The sequence below is a fragment of the Erinaceus europaeus genome, chromosome 3, assembly GCF_950295315.1.
Source record: "Erinaceus europaeus chromosome 3, mEriEur2.1, whole genome shotgun sequence".
Taxonomy (NCBI): domain Eukaryota; kingdom Metazoa; phylum Chordata; class Mammalia; order Eulipotyphla; family Erinaceidae; genus Erinaceus; species Erinaceus europaeus.
The window spans coordinates 18,506,008-18,530,062 of NC_080164.1; the positions used below are offsets into that span (position 1 = coordinate 18,506,008).

The following is a 24,055-nucleotide window of genomic DNA, read 5'->3' on the forward strand; positions in this document are numbered from 1 at the left end:
AGTGCTTCACCACTCATAAAGCTTTCCCCTGCAAGCAGGGACCAGGGATTTAAACCGGGTCCTTGCATACAGTAATGTGTACACTCAACTAGGTGCCCCTGTGACATATTTTTCTATGTAAAAATGCATCATGATTTTTCCAACCCAATAGTTTTACATCTGCAGTTTCAGTTTCAGCTCTAAGAGCTGTCAGCTAATTTCATCTTTCATTTTAGTCCATAAAGAGGTAGAAAGAAGGTGTGTTCTCTTCAGAACAGCCCTTTTCCACCCTCATCTCCTCTCAGGTTCACCCAACAGACCCCCTCCTCACACCGATGTACTTTTCCTCACCTCTCCCCCAGCTTTCTCACTGCAGCACTTCAGAGATCAGAAGAATCAGCTGCAAGTGATTTCTTTCATCTCCTCCTTCCCCTTCCCTAGGCCCCTTGTTGAGGTTAGTCAGGCCCTGCCTTCTCCCAAGCCATCCCTGCATTCCTGGAGTAGTGAGTCTCTCTGGAGTCTCTGCACAGGGAGAGTTTTCTGTTGTACCTGCTCAGCCCAGTAGTTTTTTGATTTCATGAACAGTAAATAACAAGAGATCACAGGCCATCCCTCCATCTTGCATCCTTTAAAAACATAATAGCACTTTTACTTCATGGCACTTGACTTGGTTTATTTAGCATGCTCCGTCAGGGCAGCATTCAGACTATAGCAAGCCTGTTAAATATTTACTCACGAGGCAGATATTTATACATGAATCAGCAGCACTTATCAGTGTGTGACTCTAGAAGTCAGGTTCAGTCCCCTCACAAGTGAAGAAACCACCAAATTAGATGGAGGGTGCCACAAGTGGCCTTTTAATACTAAACTCTCAGTGGAAGCTAGCATTTGTGGTCTCTGAAGTGCTTCTCACATTGAAGCGTCCCCTGTGTGGTTAAGGATGTCCTTCAGAGGTAGATGTGGCAGGGCAGCTAGCCCTCACCCAAGTAAGTGCTAGTCAACCTGCTTGTTTGCTGGGAGGGGGAGAGGAGGCCTGTGGTAAGAATGAAACTGAGAGTTGCTGCTGCTGTGTTTGGGAAGGAGACAGTGTCTCTCTCAGCCTTGACTTCCTTGCCTGGGAAATGGCAGTGAGGAGTTGTGGGGAGGATGAGCTCAGATCGTGAGATGGCACCCAGCAGCAGGTGTGAGCTCCTGGGACTCACAGGGGGAGAATGCAGGGACCTGGAGCCTGCAGCCAAAGGAATTCTCCCCACCTCTGCTTTTTCTCTGTTGGCACTTTGTGTTTAATGGCTGTACTCCAGGAGAGGAGTTCCAAGCGCAAAGGATTATCCACGAGCTCTTCATGCCTTGCATTCAACTGAATGAACACTTACAAACTTACCCTATAATATTTAAGCCATTATAATAAATTCCTGGAAGTAAAAGTGTCCAGATTATTTGGGGGGAGGAATTTCATTGTACTAATCATTCCACTAACTAGACTGTGAGAAGCCTGGGTCTTGATATTCTCTGTCTTCTGCAGATACTTCACCAATAACTAAAGTATAAAAATACAGTACCTCAGTCAGAGCATGGGACTGAGGACTCAGGCCTAAATCCCTAGCACTGCCATATTCTAAAGCTAAGTGATGCTCTGGCCTCTTTTCTCTCATAAAAATAAATAATCTTAAAAGCCAAATATTAATAAGTAATTGAATAATGGATTTATTTTCCTGGCACTATAGTGCCCCCCCCCACCAGAACACTGCTCAGCTCTGGCTTATGCTGGTGCTGGGGATTGAACCAGGGAGCTCCGAGGCTCAGGCATGAAAGCCATTTGCATACCATTATGCTGTCTCCCCAGCCCTAGGGTTTTCTTCTTAATCTGCCTCCCACCGGAATAAAAAATATTAGCTCCTTCTGGCTAGATTGTGTTCTCTGTCTGGTTTGGCACACAAAAGAGAGGACAAGACGCCTGCCTTCGGTTCACAAGTCTATTTTCCCAGCCTTCCTGAGAGTTGATCCATCCACCCTGAGAGGAGCAAAAGGAGGCGTTGGCCTTGCTGATCCTGTGCCGTTGCAGTATGCGGGTGATTTGTCAGTGTCAGGCTTTGCTGGATGCTGGCTTATCATCTTCTCAGCTGTCAGAGCTGCCGTGCTTCTTAGATATCATCTGAGCAGAAAAAATGAGCAAAGAATAGTTCCACTCCATGTTGATTTCATCACATCACCTAGGATTATATTTTCCTTCAGACCTTTTCATCGTCATAAATGAATTAACAAGATTTATTTTTATCAGAAAAATTAATTTCAGAAGTCCATAGCCATTAGGAAGACAGTCTGCATCCAGAGTCCTTTCAGTCATTAAACATGTATGTTTCCTGTATCACAGACTCTAGACTTAGTTTCACTGCTGTAAACTACTTAGGAATGATTTTCTACCTGGTTTTTGGTTCCATTTACAGCCTTGTAACCATGTGGACTTAGATAATGAATAAGCACAGCAGTGAGAGATTTTAAGAGTCTTTTATACCCTGTTGTATTACAGAAATATACATTAAAATTACATTCAAGCTAGAAAAAAAAAAGGAGCAAAGGGAAGTGAGAGCAGGAAATAAAAGTCAACTCAAGATTAAGGATGGTATATGAAAGGTCCTGAACAATTTCTTTTTAAGAATTACATACTGGTCACTTAAAACCAAACAGGGAATCTCTATGGAACTTCTAGAAATCATTTCTAGATCAACAGTGTGTCAAAGAATTTGGGGTTAATAGTTTTTTGTTTGTTTTTTTTACTGTACCTTCTTGTTTAGATAATTGAGGGATCAGGACTGCAGAGATAGAATCATGGTTATGCTAAATATTTTCATGCCTGAGGCACCAGAGGTCCCAAGTTCAATCTTCAGCACCACCATAAGTCAGAGCTGAGCTATGCTCTAGTAAAATTTTAAAAAAGAAGAAGAAAAAGGAAGCGAGAAAGGGAAGGAAGGACTAAGTGAGTAAACTGAGTGCTCAGTGTAACAGAATTCCTGCTTGGATGGGTCTGTGGACAGGGAACCCAGACAGCATAGTATTTCTTTCTTTTTTTTTTTTAAATTTTTTAATTATCTTTATTTATTGGATAGAGACAGCTAGAAATCAAGAGGGAAGGGGGTGATAGAGAAGGAGAGAGACAGAGAGACACCTGTAGCACTGCTTCATCATTTGCAAAGCTTTCCTCCTGCAGGAGGGGACTAGGGGCTCGAACCTGGGTCCTTGCACATTGTAATACATGTGCTCAAACAGGTGCGCCACCACCCGGCCCCCAGCATAGTATTTCAGATAAGGTTTAATCAGTTGCTGCCATTTTGAAACTTAAGATATTAAATAATCTAGATCTGTGGCCTCGTTTGAAAAATTAGGTCTTAGGAGGTGACACAGTGGATAAAGAAAGCGCTGGACCATTAAGTATGAGGTCCTGAGTTCAGTCCCTAGAAGTGCATGTGCTGGGTTGGTCCTCTGGTTCTCTTCTCCCTTCCTATTACTCATTAATGACTAAATGAATCTGAGAGAGAGAGAGAGAGGAAATTAGGTTCCTGTAAGACTGGACTTGTAAATTTCTTTTTTATATATTTTTATTTTATTTATTTATTACTGGATAGAGACAGAGAAATTGAGAGGGGAGATAGAAAGGGAAAGAGACAGAGAGACACCTACAGTCCTGCTTCACCACTCATGAAGCTTTTCCCCTGCAAATGGAGATTAGGGGCTTGAACCCATGTCCTTTTGCACTGTAATGTGTGCGCTTAACCAGGTGCACCACCGTCTGGCCCCTGGCCATGTAAATTTCTATGTGACCAGCTGGAGCTGAGCCGGAAGTGCTCTTTACACATAAAGTCACCTATTCACCGTCACCCTCTCTCAATCACTTGCATCCCCTGGCTAGACCAAATTGGCTCTGGAGCTTACAACCCCTGCTCTAGACCGCTTGCCCCTCAGGAAAAGTGAACTGAAGACGCTGCCAGAAGGAACAAAGCTGGTCAGCTGCAGACCCAGCCCCTCCCTCCAGTCCACAACATTCATTTTATGAGTAGCCTGGTCGGATGTCCAGTCAGTGGCTTCTCTACGCAGCACTGAGTTGGGCAGTCCGAGTAGCAGAAAAGTCAGTTTCCTCTGCAGGTGCCACGCACTAATATTGGTCATACACTTGCCCATTAAAATTTGTTACGCTTGTGAGATAAGGTCATTAGTTGCTATTAATGATGTTACTAGTCACATCTAACACGAGCAAGTTGAGCAAAATGAATTAAAATAAGTAATGTGATCATAAAGCGAATTCCACCTCCCCATCAGCATTAACTCAGGCCTCAGTCCTTAGTTCCATCAGATTGGTAAGCAGACTTTGACAAGAGAAGCAGTTCTGTTTGGGGGACATCACTCCTTTTGTTGCATGAACCCCTAAGAAAGTGTTACTGAAAACTGAGAAATATTACACATGTACAAACTAGGGGACATCACTCCTTTTGTTGCATGAACCCCTAAGAAAGTGTCACTGAAAACTGAGAAATGTTACACATGTACAAACTACTGTACCTTACTGTTGACTGTAAATCACTAATCCCTCAATAAGCAGGGGGGAGAAGAACAAGAAGTGTGACTGTTAATACGCCTGTCCTTCCAGCGCCCTCGGAGGCTCCTCAGCACTTCACATCCCGGCTTTTCCAGGAGGAGGCTGTCTCATTGATTATGTTCCTCAAGTGTGTCACCTGCTCACCAACAAGGTAACAAGCAAGCCTCCCATGATTTCCCCCTTCGTGGGGCTCCTCCCTCCAGTGTAGACCGGTCAGCCTTGTGTGGACCATCCGTCTCTCCCCACCTGGTGTCAGCTGCCACAGGATCTCTAGCTCTCCCACTTTGAATCCTATCTCTGACTTCCTCCTTCCTTTGCGAAGGATTCTAATCTTCACATTTAAAATTTTTGCCTGGAGTTTTGAAATATCTCTTTCTCTCTCTCTCTCTCTCTCTCTCAAACTTCTGCAATTCTCTCAGTTTTTGTTAGATCTTAGACCTTATGCCTTCAGAATTTTGAATGTATTTCTCAGTTATCTGGTCTATTTCTGTGTCCGTGCATGCATGCATACATATGTGTGTGGCTGCCACTTTTTATGTCAGAGTAATTCTATTCAAATTCTATTCAGTTGTCTTCTTTTTTTTTGTATTTATTTATTCCCTTTTGTTGCCCTTGTTGTTTAATTGTTGTAATTATTATTACTGTTGTTACTGATGTCGTTGTTGTTAGATAGGACAGAGAGAAATGGAGAGAGGAGGGGAAGACAGAGAGGGGGAGAGAAAGATAGACACCTGCAGACCTGCTTCACCGCCTGTGAAGCGACTCCCCTGCAGGTGGGGAGCCGGGGGCTCAAACCGGGGTCCTTCCGCTGGTCCTTGTGCTTTGCGCCACGTGCGCTTAACCCGCTGCACTACCGCCCAGCTCCCTGTTCAGCTGTCTTCTATGGATGTGGCAGAGTGGGGGACAGCAGGCAGTGGTACACAGATGACCGTGCACAAGGACTCAGTGTCCACCTGTAGGAGGGAAGCTTCACGAGCGGTGGAGCAGTACTGCAGGTGTCCCTCTCTTCCCTCTTTCTCTCCTCTAGTCCTGTTTTTCTCTGTCTCAGTCATGTAAAGAAAGAAACAAAGGCCAGGGATGGTGCACCTGGTTAAGGGCACACGTTACAATGCGCAAGGACCCACAGGTTCAAGCCCCAGGTCCCCTGACCTGCATGGGGGAAACTTCACAGTGAGGAAAGAGGGCTGTAAGTCTCTCTCTCTCTCTCTCTCTCTTTCTCTCTCTTTCTCTCTCTCTCTCTCTCTCTCTATATATATATATATATATATATATCCCTCCTTTCTCAATTTCTCTGTCTCTATCCAATAATAAATTAATAAATAAATACATTTTTAAAAAAGAAAGGAAAAAAAAAGTCCTTACAGAACAGTCAAGTCGTGTGTAGGCGCCACACCCTGGCAATAACCCTGCTGGTAAACTAAAAATAAAAAAATTAAAAGTAGAGTGCATTAAAACATTGCATTAACTCCCTTCATCACTTTCTGCTTCTTGTATCCCACATGGTCAGTGTCACTGCTTGGTTCTTCCTGTCACATCTAGAACTGTGTGGTTGAGTCCTGCTTCGGAAGACACGATTTCCAGTTGTATGAGTGTATTGCAAACTTAGCTGCATTAACAAGCTGCTGATTGGCGAGTGGACTCATTGTCAGCTATTTCTAAAAAATATAAGAACATATAATGTTTAGCTACTGTGTTCTGCTAGGAACTGAAAATACTCACCGCAAACGCCCAGACTTTCTTTTCCTCTTCACATAGGCTGGCTGAGTTCATTCACTTTATTCCTCAAGCCCTGTTTTCTCCGCTGGTATTGACATACTCACATTAGTCCGGAAAATGGAGCTTTTGTTTATCTCACTGCTCAAAGATAGCTCATCTCTGGAGAAAAAAAAAAAAAGCTTAGCATACAGTATTTGTAAGTCTTCACTATTCATTTTTCAATGAAAGAGGCGTTAAAAAGCCGGCACCTTTGTGGCTCATGCGCTTGGCACAGATTCCAGAACATTTAGCTCTCCTTGAGTGGTGGCTTCTCTCCCATTGGCCCAAAGCCCGCAGTCTGCCCTCCTACAGTACTCTCAGGACAGAATTCATATTGATATTCTAGAACTTTGCACTGTTTTCAAATCTCTGTCCCAGTATTATAGAGAAAAATGCAAATTTGGTTTCTCAGAACCAAGAAGAAAAGGGTTTTTTTTTTAAAAGCTCTCCAATTGAGATTAATTTCTAGGCATACATTTTCCTCAAAAAAAATTATAAGACCATTTTCCCAGAAATACAAGAATCAGTAAGTTTTTCTTATCTGGTTCTCTTTCATTAATTTCACTTGTCTTTTTAGAATTGATGCTCTTCTGTTTGCTACAAATGAGGACAGTATGGGCTGCTTTTAGAAACAATCTCTTCAAATGAATTTCCATAATTACATTGGAATCTATCTTTATAACCAGTTTTGTTGTGGGTTTCTGTTAAAATGGCTTTCTGTTTTTAATATCAAGTATACAGAACTGTTTTCATCCCCCTTTCAAACAAGGCCACTTAAGCAAACTTATCATCTGTTTTTCTTTTCCCAAAATAACATTTCTGATCCTGCATCAAGTCTGCAAAGTAAGCACTGTTCTTGTAAATTGATATAAAGTCCTATTATATAAATAGAATGGTTTTACTTATAAAGGGTAGAGCATGGCTATCAGTATCAACTGTGTCAAGGCTGTCTCAAGCAATTTATCTCAGACTTTTCCTAGCTATTGAAATTCAATGTAAAGAATTCAATATAAATAATTTGGAGGTCTCTTTCTCCCACTGCTTCTTTCAGTCATTATGAAGATGTAATAAGGAATGTATATTTGTGTTAGAAATTTATGGGTAAATTTTAGATGCCTTGCTTATTGAACTCACTTTTTTTTTTTATAACAAGGAAACATAAAAAGGCAAAACAGAATCTCCCATTCTTACATGTCTTGCTCTGAATATTAGGAATTTAAAAGAAAGAATTAAATATTAAATATTATCCTGGGTTTGTGGTCAAGGTTGCCAGCCCCCACTTCATGATAACAACAACAAAAAAATAACTCTTCCTTACAAGTGATTGGATAAAGGAAATAAAAATAATAATAAAGGGAAAAAAAACAGAATTTTTAAATCACCATTTCTTTCAAGTATTAATGGAATGACTGACGCAGACAAGAATTTCTAACATATCCTAAAGCCATTAGGTGAAAGCTTGATAGAGAGCTGGACCTTGGTTTGCTCGGAGAAGTTAGTTATACACATGCACATTCCTTCGTGACAATAGAGTGGTCTGGCTGTAATTTCCATCATCCAGTGAGCAAACCCAATATTTCTGATGAAGTTTTCTTGCCAGAAATGTTTTGCCTGAATCTAATTTTTCATTACTTCTAACATCTGAGTTATAGGGAACAGAGGTAGAGGAAAAGGGAAGGAAGCAATCCCAGAACCTAGGGTAAAGGGCATTCTAGTTTAATCTCTTTGAAAAGTCAGCGTTCTGTGTTCTGGTTAGGAGACACACATCACCCACACCCAAAAAGTACCGCTCTTCTCGATTCAATGCCTGATTTCTGGTTACAGCCTGCTGTCCAGAGTAACCGGGGAGGAGGGGACAATTAGGAAATTTTGAAAATGAACAGAGTATTAGATGGATTCAGAGAGTAATTATGCTATTTGTTGGGTGTGGCGTTGATATTGTTGTTATGTAGGAAAAATGTCTTGCTTTTTGGAGCAACCTGCTAAAATATCCAGGGATGAGCTACCGTGATGTCTCTAATTGATCTGAAAGTTGGCAGGGTGATAGGTAGGTAGATGGTTAGAGGAAGCAATCAGGAAGGACATTCCTACTTGTTAATGTTAATTGTTGATGTTGCTTCCCACTTGGGAATATGGATATTCATTCTACTGTTGTTTCTACTTCTCAGAATCTGTGAACTTTCATAGTAGAGCATTTAAAATTCCCTGTTCTGTGTTCAGCTTGGGATTCCTATTCCAGGTGCAGTATGTAATTCAAGGATATCACAAAAGGAGAGAGTACATTGCTGCTTTCCTCAGTCACTTCGGCACGTAAGTTCTTCTGTGTTGACATTACACACTAGCAATGGCCTCCTTTCCTGAGGACCTACTGGGAGGGCTTGATGAGGACCTTCTTTCGGGTGTGTTGCTTCCACTAAAGCTCCCAGAAGGACTTTTTAAGCAGGAGAGCCAGGTGCCTTCTGTGGAGGTCACTAACTTCAAGCACACCACCAGCCATGGTGGCAACACCAGCTTAGCAAGTGTCTTTGTCACCCCTGTTCCTGCACAGTGGTCACGAGGTGAACCAGACAAGTATTACCTGCACTTTTTAAAAATTTTTTTATATTTATTTTCCCTTTTGTTGTCCTTGTTGTTTTTCATTGTTGTTGTAGTTATTATTGTTGTTTTCATGTCGTCCTTGCTGGATAGGATAGAGAGAAATGGAGAGAGGAGGGGAAGACAGAGAGGGGGAGAGAAAGACAGACACCTGCAGACCTGCTTCACCACCTGTGAAGCGACTCCCCTGAAGGTGGGGAGCCAGGGGCTCAAACGGGGATCCTTATAATGGTCTTAGTGCTTTGCACCATGTGCGCTTAACCCATTGCGCTACTGCCCAACTCCCACCTGCACTTTTTTTTTCTTGATGTAGTGCTGGGAAATGAACTCAGGACAGCATGAGAGACAGAGAAACATCACTCTTAGAGCTCCCCTGGCCCCATCCCACATGTCCCCATGTGATGCTGGGGCTCTCACCCAGGGCCTCGAGCATGGTAAGGCAGACACACCTGTGGGAGCCCTCTCCTCCAGACCCACTGGCACTTTGAGAAGTTCAGTAACCCCATGGAAGCCCCACACCTAGAAGAGCTAAAACCTGGCGGAAACCTGTTTCTCCGGCATTGGGTCTTCTGACAGGACTCCAGCTCCAGACAGTGCCCCACTGATTCCAGAACAAGAGCTAATTTAGGCACTTGAAGCAAGGACTCACCCTTGGGACCAGGAGTTGGGAGAGTCCCTGCAGGGAGAGGTAGGGTACAACAGTGGCTGTGTGGCCTCTCCCCTCGCCCTGCTGTTGCCCCACCCTCTTTCCCTCGTGGAACTGTGGCAGTGCTGCTCAGCAGTGACAGCAGAGGCCATGTCCAGCAGCTCTACAAGACCTAGCTTAGTAGGAAAGGGGATGTGCTTCTCCCAGTTTCATTCTTCCCCCTCAAATAGTGTGTTTTTTTTCTCCACCTTGTGCAGGCTTGGAAGATTTGGGTGTGTGTGTGTGTGTTATTGTAATAGTGGTTTTTGTGTGTATGTGAAAGGGAGGTGGATAGGTAAATCTGTAATATGTGGTGCCTGGGATTGAACCTGGGAACTAAGACGTAAGCACTGTGCACTGCCCAGTGATCTGTCTCCCTGGCTCCCCCACGGGGATCATTCTGCCCATCTAGAGGGACTAAACACTAAGAGCTTTCCATATTCCAGAGAAGACTTATAGACATATAAGAGATATACAGTAACACACAATTTAAATTTTGAATAAATAGATGAAGAAATTGAGACAAAAGGAACATGGAAATGAGGATAAAAATGTAATTAAGAAATAAATTGACCAGTCATGTGGATATAATTTTATAGACGATGGCATACTTATAAGTAAAATTTCTGACTCCTCAAAACATTTTCAAGAAATTTTCTCATTATCCACAGTGAAACTGATGCTTCCAAAATAGAAGTGTCAATATCTAAATAATAAGACTGTCTCTCACTTGAGTCTTTAATACTTTAGTTTTTTTCCAGCTTTTAGAACATTTTTATGGTACAGACAGTGGTTAATAAATGATACCACTGGCTTTCTAATTTTTGAGTAAGATTTTTTATTTTATTTTATTTATTATTATTTTTATTTTTTAACCAGAGCACTGTTCAGTTCTGGCTTACGGTGGTGTGGGGGATTGAACCTGGGATTTTGGAGCCTCAGGCAAGAGAGTCTGTTTACATAACCATTATGCTATCTACCCTCTGCATTTCTGAGTAAGAGTAATGTCAGTATATAATCTTAAATGAAGAAACTAGCACACCGAGTTCCGGAGAATACACCCTAGAGCATGTGCCCCCCTCCCATTTATTGGCTTGCAAGAAAACAATAAAAAAAAAATCATCTTTACACTTGTTTTCAAATCTCTTTTAACACACACTTGTGTGTGTATTTATTATGCAAGTGTAGTTTTTGTGCAGTACTGCTGAACAGGTGAGTACTACCATACTGTACTGCATGTATGCCAGAAAGGTTTCTGCACTTGTGTTAACTTATAGGATGCAAAATCTAAAAAGTTTAGCTCACAGTGTTAAAACATATCGTGTCACTTTGCCATGTGTTGTGACCCAGGTTCAGCCCAACCTCTACCACATTGAAGGAAGCTTTGGCACTATAAGGACTGTCTCTGGCTCTCTCTCTCTCTCTCTCTCTCTCTCTCTGTGCCTCTATCTGAAAAAAAATAAAAGACAAAAAACCATCAGGTCAATCATAAATTCATGTAAAGTAGTACAAACAGGGATGGATAAAATTGCTGGCTTAAGTCTGAGAAATGGCTCCCTTAGCATATGGTCTGCCTTGCCTTGTGGAGGCAGGCCCTGGTTTTGAGCCCCAGTACCACAGCACCAGGGGAAGTCCTACAGATGATAGAACAGTGTTGTGGTGTCTCTACTTCTCTGACTATCTCTCTCTCGATGAAAAAAATTAAAAAGTCAGCCTAAGAATAGTGGAATCACACAAGCTCAAAACCTCCCCCACCTTCACAAAAAGATAATAGTATTGTTTGTTTACTGACGAGAACACTGAGAACTGAGGAGTTGAGTTCAGTTCAGTGAGTATCAAAACTACTCACTGAGAAGCTCTCTGTTCAGACCCCACATCCATCCTGTGATGACACTATCATTCTTAGTGACCTCGTGAATATATTCTTGTCTTAGTCTCATCTGCTTCATATCTTGTTTTGATGGGATCTTTTTTGCTTATGCTTGTGTTTGTTTTTCACTTAGAGGCGTTGTGGAATATGATGCAGAAGGATTTACAAAACTCACCCTGCTGCTCATGTGGAGAGACTTTTGTTTTCTTGTACACAGTGAGTATACTTTTGCTGTTTGCAAGTCAGCATACATTTAAACATGTGCAGAGCCACAGGTAATTTTGAGTATGAGAATGTTTGGTGTCCTGACTTGATTCCTTTTACTACTGAGCACAGTGTATTTGTAGTGTGACCTCAAAGAGGAAATATTTTTAGTCCAGTGGCTCCCAACCAGGTGTGATTTGCTCCTCATTCAGGTCTGCAATGTCTGGAGATGTGTTTGGTTGTTTGGGTAGGGTGGGAGGGAGAGAGGGTTGCTCTTGATGTTTATCAGGTGAAGATCAGAGTCTTTCTAACTAACCTGAGAGAATGCACAGGCACCCCCCCCAACACACACACACACACACACACACACACACACACACACACACACACGGACTGCAGAACGTGGTTATTAAGTGAGAAGTCCATAGCTTTGATGATATGCTTCGTCTTTAAGCCGGGCTGATTCTCATGTATTCCTGGCATCACCTTCCAGTGATGTTCATATAGTAGGAATATTGAAATGTTTGCTGTGTTAAATGATCATGATGTTCCATGTAGTAGGAATATTGAAATGTTTGCTGTGTTAAATAATCAGTCAGTCAGTTAACTTAAGTCTTCTAGTATAAGGACCAGTGATCTGAAGTGTGAGGTTCAAGTTACTGGTCAACCTAGACACTTATTCTTTCATCATTTGGTATGTGAAATGCCCAGTCTTGAGGCCACAGGTACTAAAGCTGCAGTTCTCCTAAGTTTATGTAAAGAGCAGTGAGTTTGGGTTGACGATACTCACTGTATAGAGTCACCCTGTCCTTAAATAACCCTTTTCAGGATAAGGAGATATGGGAATACTGACTTGGGGTCAGTAAGACAGCTCGCTCGAGAAGGTGTCTGCTCTGCCATGTGTGCAGTCCAGGCTCGAGCCCCTGGCACCCACAACCCTGGGGGGGACCTTCAGAAGTGTGTTATCCTCCCCTCTCCCTATCTGACTCTGTCACTCCTTTTCTGTTTAGCCTACAGCAGTGAAACCCTGGTGATGATGGGGGGGGGGGGGCGAGGAGAGGGAGAGGAAAATGGAAGACGGGGATGGGAAGGAGAGGGGGAGGGGACAAGAGAGGAAGAGGGAGAGACTTGGGACTTACCTACCTCTTTGATTGTGGTGTACCTGGGCAAAATAGTTCTTAAATTAGTTTGTCTGACATATTACATGAATGTTTTCATACCAGCATAATAAAAGAAGAAGCACAAAAAGTCTGTAGTGCTAAGGGAAGAGTCTCTAATTAAAACAGTAATCGTGGACCAGTCGACACAGAGTTCACTGTCCTCTCTGGAGTTGGTTCTCTCCCTGCCTTCAAGTGCCGACAAGCACTGCTGTGTCATGCAGTGCTCTGACACACAGCTCTAAGTGCTCCCGACAAGCACCGCCGTGTCATACAGTGCTCTCACACACAGCTCTAGGTGCTCCCGGCATGCTCTGACACACAGCTCTAGGTGCTCCCGGCAAGCACCGCCGTGTCATGCAGTGCTCTGACACACAGCTCTAGGTGCTCCAGACAAGCACCGCCGTGTCATACAGTGCTCTCACACACAGCTCTAGGTGCTCCCGGCAAGCACCGCCGTGTCATACAGTGCTCTGACACACAGCTCTAGGTGCTCCCGACAAGCACCGTCGTGTCATACAGTGCTCTGACACACAGCTCTAGGTGCTCCCGACAAGCACTGCCGTGTCATGCAGTGCTCTCACACACAGCTCTTACTCTGTAGCAGTCGTCTGCTGGGGCCATCTTTTTCAAATGCATCTGGAAAATGCAGGCATATAGATTCATATTAATTGTGTTTGTGGATAAACAGAGTTATATTATAGAGGTAAAGATTTCAGTCTTGGCTGTGCCTACAACTAATTGCATGACCTTGTTCCAGTCAACAGGAGAAAGCCTCCCACCACTTCAGTTTCTCTTATGTACATTGGAGATCTTGTTGTTAAACCTAGAGGAGACATGAGCGTAGGATAGGGGGTGTAATCTACAATTCCAGGCCAGGTGGGTCAGAATGCTCCCAGTCACAGCTGCCTGTCAGTCTCCCCTTCACTCCATAGCTTCTCTGGCCCCACAGCTGAGCCAAATAGTGGGCCTTGCACATACTGCTTTGGTTCTGATCTTAGGTGTTGCTGCTTTGGCTTTCCATTCAGAGTTTTGGTCCCTTTGTGAGAACTCGCTTCCTGTTGCCACTCACATCTCTCGACCATGTCACTGTCAGGGGTTCTGTTTCTCCCCTGGTAATCTGACCTTGGCTCTGAGTGCATCTTTGATTAGTTTCTCACGGCTCTGGATAGGTGGTGAGTTTTGCCTGGTGTGCTTCCCATCGTCCCATAAAGGGCCTGTTCCCTGCCCCACATGGTGGTGGTGACAGTCAGAGAACTCCCAGAGTAACTTGAAGGAGGCAGGATGAAAGACACACAGACAGATAGTTGCAAATACTAAGTCAGTCAAACACTTCAGTTAGTTTCTTCATCCCCAGCTGATCTGAAATTCCAGCTCATTCCAGAAACCTACTCTGGACTCCAGCTGTGGCTCCACTTTCATATCCACTGTTACACAAGATGCTAGATCACAGCAGATGGAAGGGAAGACATATTCTTGGAATTGCTCATTCTGACTTTCCACTTGTAATTCATGGCGATTGTCCTGGTGGTGGCTAGCAAGAGGGGGCTTCAGGGACAAAAGAACATTCACATCATCAGCACTTTCGGTGTGATATCCCTGCTCCTGTAGAAAGTCGATTCTCCAGAGAATATCTTCTTCGTGGTAAAAGGTGTCCAGTGGAACATTCTTCTCTCTGGTTCCCTCTCACCTTCCTCTTAGACTTCCCAAACCTGCCATGCAGAACCATCACCCTCCCCCCCCCCCCCCCCGTCTCTTTCATGGCCAGTATATGGGACCCAGAGATTTAGTTTACTTTTTCCAAAGTGTTTTTTTTTTTTTTTGGACTGTTATTCCTTTCCTCTCAGCTGTTTGCTCCTTGTCTCTTAGTACTCCTGCCCACATTTGATTCTCTGCTGGGTAAGATCCGTCTGAGAATGAAGGAACTTTGATGCTGCCTCCTGCTCCATCATTAACTCACAGCCTGTCCATAAATAAGTTCTTTCTTCCTGTCGGCGCCTATCTCCCGGTTAAATGGAGGGCTGGCTACATCAGGTCGGCGCCTTTCTCCCGGTTAAATGGAGGGCTGGCTACATCAGGTCGGCGCCTTTCTCCCGGTTAATGGAGGGCTGGCTACATCAGGTCGGCGCCTTTCTCCCGGTTAATGGAGGGCTGGCTACATCAGGTCGGCGCCTTTCTCCCGGTTAATGGAGGGCTGGCTACATCAGGTCGGCGCCTTTCTCCCGGTTAATGGAGGGCTGGCTACATCAGGTCGGCGTCTTTCTCCCGGTTAAATGGAGGGCTGGCTACATCAGGTCGGCGCCTTTCTCCCGGTTAATGGAGGGCTGGCTACATCAGGTCGGCGCCTTTCTCCCGGTTAATGGAGGGCTGGCTACATCAGGTCGGCGCCTTTCTCCCGGTTAATGGAGGGCCGGCTACATCAGGTCGGCGCCTTTCTCCCGGTTAATGGAGGGCCGGCTACATCAGGTCGGCGCCTTTCTCCCGGTTAATGGAGGGCCGGCTACATCAGGTCGGCGCCTTTCTCCCGGTTAATGGAGGGCCGGCTACATCAGGTCGGCGCCTTTCTCCCGGTTAATGGAGGGCCGGCTACATCAGGTCGGCGCCTTTCTCCCGGTTAATGGAGGGTTGGCTACATCAGGTCGGCGCCTTTCTCCCGGTTAATGGAGGGCTGGCTACATCAGGTCGGCGCCTTTCTCCCGGTTAATGGAGGGCCGGCTACATCAGGTCGGCGCCTTTCTCCTGGTTAATGGAGGGCCGGCTACATCAGGTAATGTTGGGCAGAGAACGCGCTTTCTTCACTCACGCGGTTAAGCTTCTGGCATTTACCTTCCTTAGGGAGCATCTTCACACTTGTTTCAATACCCAGGGATCACTTCTTCTTTATTTTTTTCTCTGTGAGTATGGGGAGATGAATCTCAGTGGCGAAGACTTAATTGCATTGCATTGCAGAGTGAAAAGTAAATACGGGTGTAGAGATGAAGCCTATCTTCTCTGACTGGCTCCACTATTCTTAGAGCAACCCAGTGTCCATAGGCTCCTTATCTCTGAAGAATGAATAGGACACTGGGTGATTGATGCCTCTGTTGTCCCTTCTCTCTGTTTTTCCCAGGCCTGGGGAGTCGACTGTCCACAGGCTGGGTGCTGGCGTTCATTCGGAGCATTTGGGATGTTAGAGGATAGCAGCACTTCTCCCTTGAGGCAGCTCTGACCTCAGACTCTGCCTGAGTGTGCGGAAGTGAGAGTGACTACAGGGGAACATTATGCAAGCTGGGAGCTCTCAGGAGACTTGGCAACTTCCTGGCGCTCACTCGGGACTGTGGCCGAGAGTATGGCCCTGGAGCTTTCAGCCGTGGATTCTGCTTTCCTTGCTTCCTTCATTATCAGTCTGTCGCAAGACGTGTGAGCACAGCAGGATCACAGACCTATTTCCGTCCAGAAATTATTTTTGAGAAGGCGTCCTGGCCATCACTGAAGGATTGTTTGTAGTATTTATATGGGTGGTTCCGTATTTGCTCAGCCACTTTCACTCCCGGAGGTAACATACATTTAAACCAGCAGCTTTCAGGATGCTTAGTGATGAGACAGGTCGCAAAGCACATACAGCTCCAAAGCCGCCACTGGGGAGGACACTAGCTCTTCTGGTGAGCACCGGTCAGGTGCACTTTAGTACAAGCAGAGTCAGCTGCCTGAAGTAGCAGGATGCCGCTTGGAATGACAGCACTGTGACGTCTCGGACAACACAAGAAAATCTGGGACTGTGAGAAGCTGTCCTTCTCCGTTGCTGTAAATCCTTAGCAGAGGAGTCTGAGTCATCTAGCCTGGACCACATGCCTTGCCTCCCTGATAAATACTTACTAGGCCAAGTCTGACCACTTTCATTTCATGGTTTTATCTCATCTGCCTCTGTAACCCAATCAGTTTGACTGAGTTCTCAGTCTGCAGAGCACCTACTATATGCTCAGTGCTGTGTCCCAGGTAGAAATAAGGAAATCCCTGAACTAGACCTTTAGGCACTTGGGGTTGCAGTTACACTACCACTGTGAGCCGTTTCCTATCTATGGCCTTTGGGCCATATCCTATTAAAAGTCATTTCCATATAGAATACCAGCCTGTTTTCGTATGGCATTTGAGCTAAGAGTAATTTTTTTAAATTACTTACTCATTTATTCCCATTTGTTGCCCTTGTTGTTATATTGTTGTTGTAGTTATTGTTGTTGTTATTGATGTCATCGTTGTTGGATAGGACAGAGAGAAGTGGAGAGAGGAGGGGAAGACAGAGAGGGGGAGAGACAGATAGAAACCTGCAGACCTGCTTCACCACTTGTAAAGCAACTCCCCTGCAGGGGGGGAGCCAGGGCACGAACCGGGATTCTTAACCCGGTCCTTGTGCTTTGCGCCACTGCGCTACTGCCTGACTCCCAAGCTGAGAGTAATTTTTATGTTTTCAGTAGGCTGTTGAAGAAGTAGTGTTGTTAAAAATTCCGCGGCTCCAGCTGGCCGGGCTAGCTTCACGGGCGGGTAACAGAGACGACCAGAGACATACGGCTGGGCAGGGAAGCTGTATTTCTTTATTCAGGAACAACGATTCATAAACTAAGACAAACTAATCACCAAACAGAACTCTGCTGTCTCTTTGCGGCGGCGCAAGCACTCTCGAACTCTGCAACTCTGGAACTCTGGCGGGGTTCCTAGGGACGGGGCCAAGCAGGCCTGTGAAACTAACAGGACTGATCCAATTCTCTTGGCGGGGGAGAACTAGAACCCAGTGTAAAGCATACAACAAAGTAGGGGGACAAAGAATATGCAACAGAGATGGTAAAGGCTGAGATATTTACTCTTTACAGAAATGCTTGCCACTCCCTATTCTAGCTGATGAGAAAAGATATCAGATAAGTGATATACACTTGTTTTTAAAGTTTGTGAGCTTGCATAGTATATGCAAGGCACAAAGTAATGTGTGACAATTAACTGCCCTAGTTTAGTCTAACAACAGAGACAGACAGTCAAGAAGTAAATTAGCAAATGTTTAAATTTCAAATGTAGGAAGTGCCATAATGTAACGAAGCAGAGGACTACCAAAGAGACTAAGAGTAGAGTGTTGGTAGGATGATCAGGGAAGACCTCTTGGAGGAGGTGACATTTCAACGGAGATCTTATAGAACACCCTTTCAGAAAGTCAGAGGAGGAGATTCCTGGCAAGAAAATCAGCTTATACAAAGAATTGAAAAAAACAAGGAAGAACTTGTGTGGGCCAATGTTACTGGAATAGTGAGCTAGGAAAGGTTCATATAACATGAGATTAGAAGTAAGAGCGAGCCAGATGAACCAGTGTCTCACAGATAGTTGGAAAACAATAGTTTGAGCAAGATAGAAGTTTCTTTCTTCCTCATATATAGGAGATCTGAAAATAGGCAGAGCTAAACTGAAACTCCCAATGTAAAGATCAATAGGACCAGGCGGGGGAGATAGCACAATGGTTATGCAAAGAGACTCTCGTGCCTGAGGCTCCAAAGTCCCAGGTTCAATCCCCCACATCACCAAAAACAAGAGCTGATCAGTAAAATAATAATAATAATAATAGTAAAAATCAATAGGACCTTGGTCCAGGAGGGTGGCACAGTGGCTAAAGCACTAGACTCTCAAGCATGAGGTTTTGAGTTCAATCCCTAGCAGCACATGTACCAGAGTGATGTCTGGTTCTCTCTCTCTCTCTCTCTCTCTCTTCTATCTTTCTCAGTAATAAATAAATAAAATCTTTTAAAAAAATCAATAGGACCCAGATTTCTTCTAGATTTTCTGGTCTACCATCCCACACATGTGACTTCCCCTGCTCCCACAAGCCATTGGGGCTCCAGCCACCACCTTCAGAATCCAAGCAACAGAACCGTGAAAATGTAAGTTAAAGGGTAACTTTTTCTAATTACCGACGTGCCCAAGGCTTCTCATCTCAGTGTTACATCTCACTGTGCCAGGATTCAGTTCATCTGGCCTGTGAGCCAGGGCAGGTCTCCTGCATGTACTGACCCTTTGACCCTATGGAAAGCCTCTCTTTGTCTCTGGTGATACTTGTTGTGAAGGCTTTTATCAGATGTTAACCTTCCCAGCTCTCATGGTTTTCTTTTTCTTTTTTAATTAGTAATTTAATAGTGTTTTACAAGATTACAGGGGCATAGTTCCACACCACAGCCACCAGCAAAGCTCTATGGCCCTCCCCTCCCCATGATAACTACCACAGTTCTCACATTTCTTAGAGAGTCTGTTCAACACCTTCACTTACTTTATTTATTTTTTTCTATCCCACCACTTCCAACCTTTTTTCCACTTCCTCTTTTCTCTTTCTTTTCTTTAAATCTAAATTAGTCTCTTATAGATAACATCTGATTTGGTTTAGGTGTGCATTCATTTTTTAAAAATCTCTGCTGTTCTACTGTGAAGGTTGATAACACGTCACATATTGCTCTGGTCAGATTTGGATCTTCCATTCTGATCTGGATTTTGTATTTATATCATTCCTCTTGAATCTTTATTTTCTATCTTATTTTATGTCAAGTTAACATCTTCATATACCACTTTAATTCTTCCGTTGGTTTGCTTAGTTAACATGCTTAAATTTTTTTTTCATGGGGCTTGCTATAGAGACTACAGTATGCATCTTTAGCTCAACACAGACAACTTCAGAACAACAGGTGACCCAAACCTGTTAAAATAACACAACTTTACTCCTTTTCCTCTCCCTTGTTTGTGCTATTACTGACATCGGTGTTATAATGTAAACAGAATACAGATTTTTTTTTGCTATTGCTATAAACAATGTTATATGTTAAAAGACATTCAAATAAGGTGAAACAAATTCTTCCTGTACTTTGTTCTGCTGAATCTGTCCAGTGTGTCTCCATAGGAATCTGATTGCTGTGCTATTCTATTTCCTGGTTATTATCATGGATTCAGAGGATGATGTGGCTGGATTTTTTTTCATTAAGTTGAGTAATTTTTTTCTTTATTTTAAAGAATTACAGCTCTCACAGATTTCCTGAGATTCTCCTTTTGGTATGTGTCTTTATCCTTTCATTCATTAACTCACTTGTTTTAAGCTTACATTAAGTTCAAAAAATAGTTTCTTGTTTTTTTTTTCTCCAGGGTTATTGCTGGGCTCGGTGCCTGCACCATGAATCCACCGCTCCTGGAGGCCATTTTTCCCCCTTTTGTTGCCCTTGTTGTTGTAGCCTTGTTGTGGTTATTATTATTGCCATTGTTGATGTTGTTCGTTGTTGGATAGGACAGAGAGAAATGGAGAGAGGAGGGGAAGACAGAGGGGGAGAGACAGATAGACACCTGCAGACCTGCTTCACAGCCTGTGAAGCGACTCCCCCGCAGGTGGGGAGCCGGGGGCTCAAACCAGGATCCTTATGCCGGTCCTTGCGCTTTGTGCCACATGCCCCTAACCCACTGTGCCACTGCCCGACCCCCGGTTTCTTTGTTTTTTAGACCTCAGTTTCTCTTAATACTCTTTTGTAAGTTAGGGGAAATCAATAGCTGTAGACTAAATCTGTTAGTTGACTAAGTAATTCTCTCCTTGTAGGTCTGTAATCATGACCAATAAGTTAGGAACCAGGGCAGTTTTTGACATTTTAATTAACAATAAGAGGCTTCTGTTTATTGCTCCAAGTACCTAATCCACGCTGTGATTTTTCAGGCTCCACAATTGCTAGTGTAACCACAGCAGTTATTTGCAGTGAATTAGCTCTGTTGTTCTACTACTCAGCAGCAAAGCTGTCATACGTAGTAGCAATCACTCAGTTCTTGCACAAAGTAGAATGGAATCACCTCCTTGCCACACATAACAACGTAGCTAGCAACAAGCAAGATGGCTGCTAGGTAGTCAGTAGCCCCAGCTTGTAATGTTCCTCAGAACAAAAAAAGTGCTTACTTTTCTGGATGCATATCACATCCTTATATACATAAATAATCAGAGGAATAAATGGGTATCAGTAAAATGATTAAAATTGGGAACCACAGTGTTATTTATTTGAATTAAAGCCAGTCTATAAAAAGTATAGTAGTATTTTGGAATTGGTCTGTTTACCTCAGATTAGACATAATACAGATTTGTGCTTTCGTTTTATCGTTTCTAGTGGTAATAATAACTATCAAGGCAGTGGGAACTGAAATCGTTTATGAACAAGAAGTGAAACCAATCAGTTCTCTAGATATTATTTAAAATGATAAAAGAATGTGAAAACAGATAAAAGGAAGATCAACTTTCTAAATTTCTTTGTGCTTTGATTATAAGAACTATTGAATTCTTTAGATACTTGAAACATTTCGGTTAATTTTTATCCTGAAGTTCCTGGAAAGTGGTTAGTTCTGCTTGGCCAAGTGGTTTTCATATTTTGATCTCACACATCACACACCCTATTCATGTTCTACAACTCAAATAGCTCTAGTCCTCTAGCAACCTCTGTTACTACTTTGATTCAAAGTGAAACTTCCATTTCATCTTTAGACTGTACTTAGAGAAAGTCTGTGCTTTCTGACACTGATTTGAGCACTTATCTCATTAATCTTCTTTGAAACTAGTCTCTTCACTCTAATACTTTGGACTTACATGACACCTTTTTAATGATATTAAAGGATCTCTTGAAAGAAGAGAGGTTATGAATCAGGTACACAATACCATACAATGATTGTTCCCCCCTTTCGCTTGTAATTATTGGATTAAAGTAATTGCTAAAGTGAGTTTATAGATAAACTCAAAGGAAGGTCATGAAAGCTCTTTAAGTAACTTCAACTTTAAAAAAGTGGATACAGCTGCTTTGAAATGAATAAGCTGCAACCCAAGAAGACATCTGACTTAGTGAGAGGGAACTGTTTCAAAGGGTAGCTTCTGTGGTGTTGATCTAGTCCAGTGTCACCTTCTCAGAGAATCGTGCTTCCATGAAGCATAGGTTGTTTTGGCACAGTGTTATTAATCCTCACAACATCCTTCTAGGAGTAATTGCTGGTATTACTCCATTTCAACATGGCAGAACTGTGGCACAGAAAGAGTAACTATATTGACCGCAGCAGAGCCAGGATTTAAAGGCAGGAACTGACTAGAGCCTGTGTTGTAATCTGCACTATTCGCGTAGCTACGTGGCATATCTGCAAGCATCGGATGGCTTTTGAAAGGCTTCAAAGCTTCAAAGAACCTGTGAGCCCCAGGAACAAAAGCCAAGTATTGGCATCCGGTTGAAGATGTATGTGCTGTCTCGTCTCTCAGGAGCGTGGGCCAAAACGGACAGTATTGACCTGAGGCAGGGAGTTGGCTTCCTTTCTCAGGAGTGGTGGTGAGTTGTCCAGTGGCAGCAAAATACAGTCACCACAGAGGTTCCACTGTGTGGCCACAGGGAGAATAAAACTGAATGACCAGCTAGTGGACATCAAAGGGCAGATTTCACCCATTTAGACACAGTGAGCAATCACCATAGCTCATTACCAAAGACCAGGCAAACCTACCAGAGTTCAGAGTTACTTGAACCAAATAAGGCCATATTGACTGGGGAATGGCCAAGGTTCTAAAAAGAGTGAGTGATAGCAAACTGTGGGCTCCTGTACACGGTTTTTATATATTTACCTTCAACAGCCTGCAGTGTGAGCATTTTTTGAACCAAATCTACTTTAGTGACCTGTAAATCTTTTTCAAAAATTATTATTATTATTGGATAGAGACAGAGAGAGATTAAGAAGGAAGGAAGAGAGAGAGAGAGAGAGAGAGAGAGAGAGAGGCAGGCGGAGAGGGAAGCTCTTTCAGGTTATTTCTCAATTGCCAGTGGCTTCCTTCCAAGTAACGTAAGTTTTTCTTCCTTTTCTACCATAGTTTTACAGCCCTGATATCTAGGGAACACCACACTCCTGGGGCTTGCTCCATTCTCTCTCTCTCTCTCTCTCTCTGTCTCTGCCCCCAGCAGACATTTTGTTCTTATCTCTGCAGCACTCACTGCTTTACCCCATGTGAAGCTTTCTCTAATGCAGGTGGGGACTGGACCCTTGGGTCCTTGCGCATGGTAGCGTGTGCACTCAACCAGGTGTGGCACCACCTAGGCCCTCAATCACTTTTTTCTTAATTGTAAGTTTCAAACAAGGCAGTACAGAGAAAGATACGAAGAACCCCCATATGCCCACTACCGTTATTACAGTTCTGTCTACCATATTTCATAGATTCTGCCTCCTCCTCTTAATTGTATTTTTTTTTTCTAATTGTGAAATATCATTTTGCCTCTGAATTCTTCAGTGGGTATCTCAAACAGATAAAGGGTTTTAAAGAAGATGTATTCTTATGATACTATATTACAGCTTATTCTCTGAGCTAACACCTGGTGCTCAGATTTCCCTATTTGCTTCAAACATGGGGTTGTTGTTTGTTTTATTGCTGGTGGGGCTTCACCACTTTGGGTTAGTTGTTTCTAGGAGAGGTGGGTAGAGAAGTGAGAGATGGGGGGAGGATAAGTAAAGATAAGTAAACAGACAGCCACCACAGCAGCAAAGCTCCCATGACTTAGCGGCCCAGGGGCTCAAGCCTGTGTCACACATGACAAAGCCTTTCCAGATAAACCATCTTGCCAGTCCTCAAGTGTGGCATTTTCTTTGTTAGTTTGTTTTGTGGTTAGTTCATTCAAGTCAAGATCTCAACAAATTGGGGGCCAGGCAGTGGCGCAGCAGGTTAAGCACACATAGCACAGAGCGCAAGGACCAGTGTAAGGATCCTGGTTTGAGCCTCCGGCTCCCCACTTGCAGCGGGATCGCTTCACAGGCAGTGTAGCAGGTCTGCAGGTGTCTTTCTCTTCCCTTCTGTGTCTTCCCGTCCTCTCTCAATTTCTCTCTGTCCTATCAACAACAATGACAGCAATGCCGACAACAATAATAACAATAAAAATGGTAAACTACAAGGGCAAAAAGGAAAAAATCGCCTCCGGGAGGCGTAGTGCAGGCAACAAGCCCCAGCAATAACCCTGAAGGGAAAAAAAGATCTCAACAAATTAAGACCCAAGAAGCCATGCTGCGGCATATCTGGCTGCATACACATGTCACCAATGCACAAAGACCTGGGTTCAAGCCCCCAATCCCCATCTGAAGGGGAAAAATTCATGAGTGGTGATGCAAGGTGTCTGTTTCCTCCTGCTCCTCTCTAAACAAGGTGTCTATTTCCCTCTCAACTTCTCTCTGTCTTGTAAAATAAGAAAAAT

At 43.6% G+C, this 24,055-nt stretch overlaps 1 protein-coding gene across 12 annotated transcripts in view; it reads left to right on the plus strand.

The window, feature by feature from the left end:
* The window catches only part of BABAM2 (BRISC and BRCA1 A complex member 2), a 452,740-nt gene that overhangs the window by 357,697 nt on the left and 70,988 nt on the right, over positions 1-24,055 (plus strand). For 9 of the 12 annotated variants that reach the window (XM_060186772.1, XM_060186774.1, XM_060186773.1 and 6 more), the window contains 3 exons: positions 4,619-4,718; positions 8,562-8,632; positions 11,606-11,688. In XM_060186772.1, the coding sequence (XP_060042755.1) occupies positions 4,619-4,718; positions 8,562-8,632; positions 11,606-11,688 (254 nt within the window). The remainder of the gene's footprint in view (positions 1-4,618; positions 4,719-8,561; positions 8,633-11,605; positions 11,689-24,055) is intronic. The other 3 variants (XM_060186776.1, XM_060186778.1, XM_060186779.1) reach the window with 1 other exon arrangement.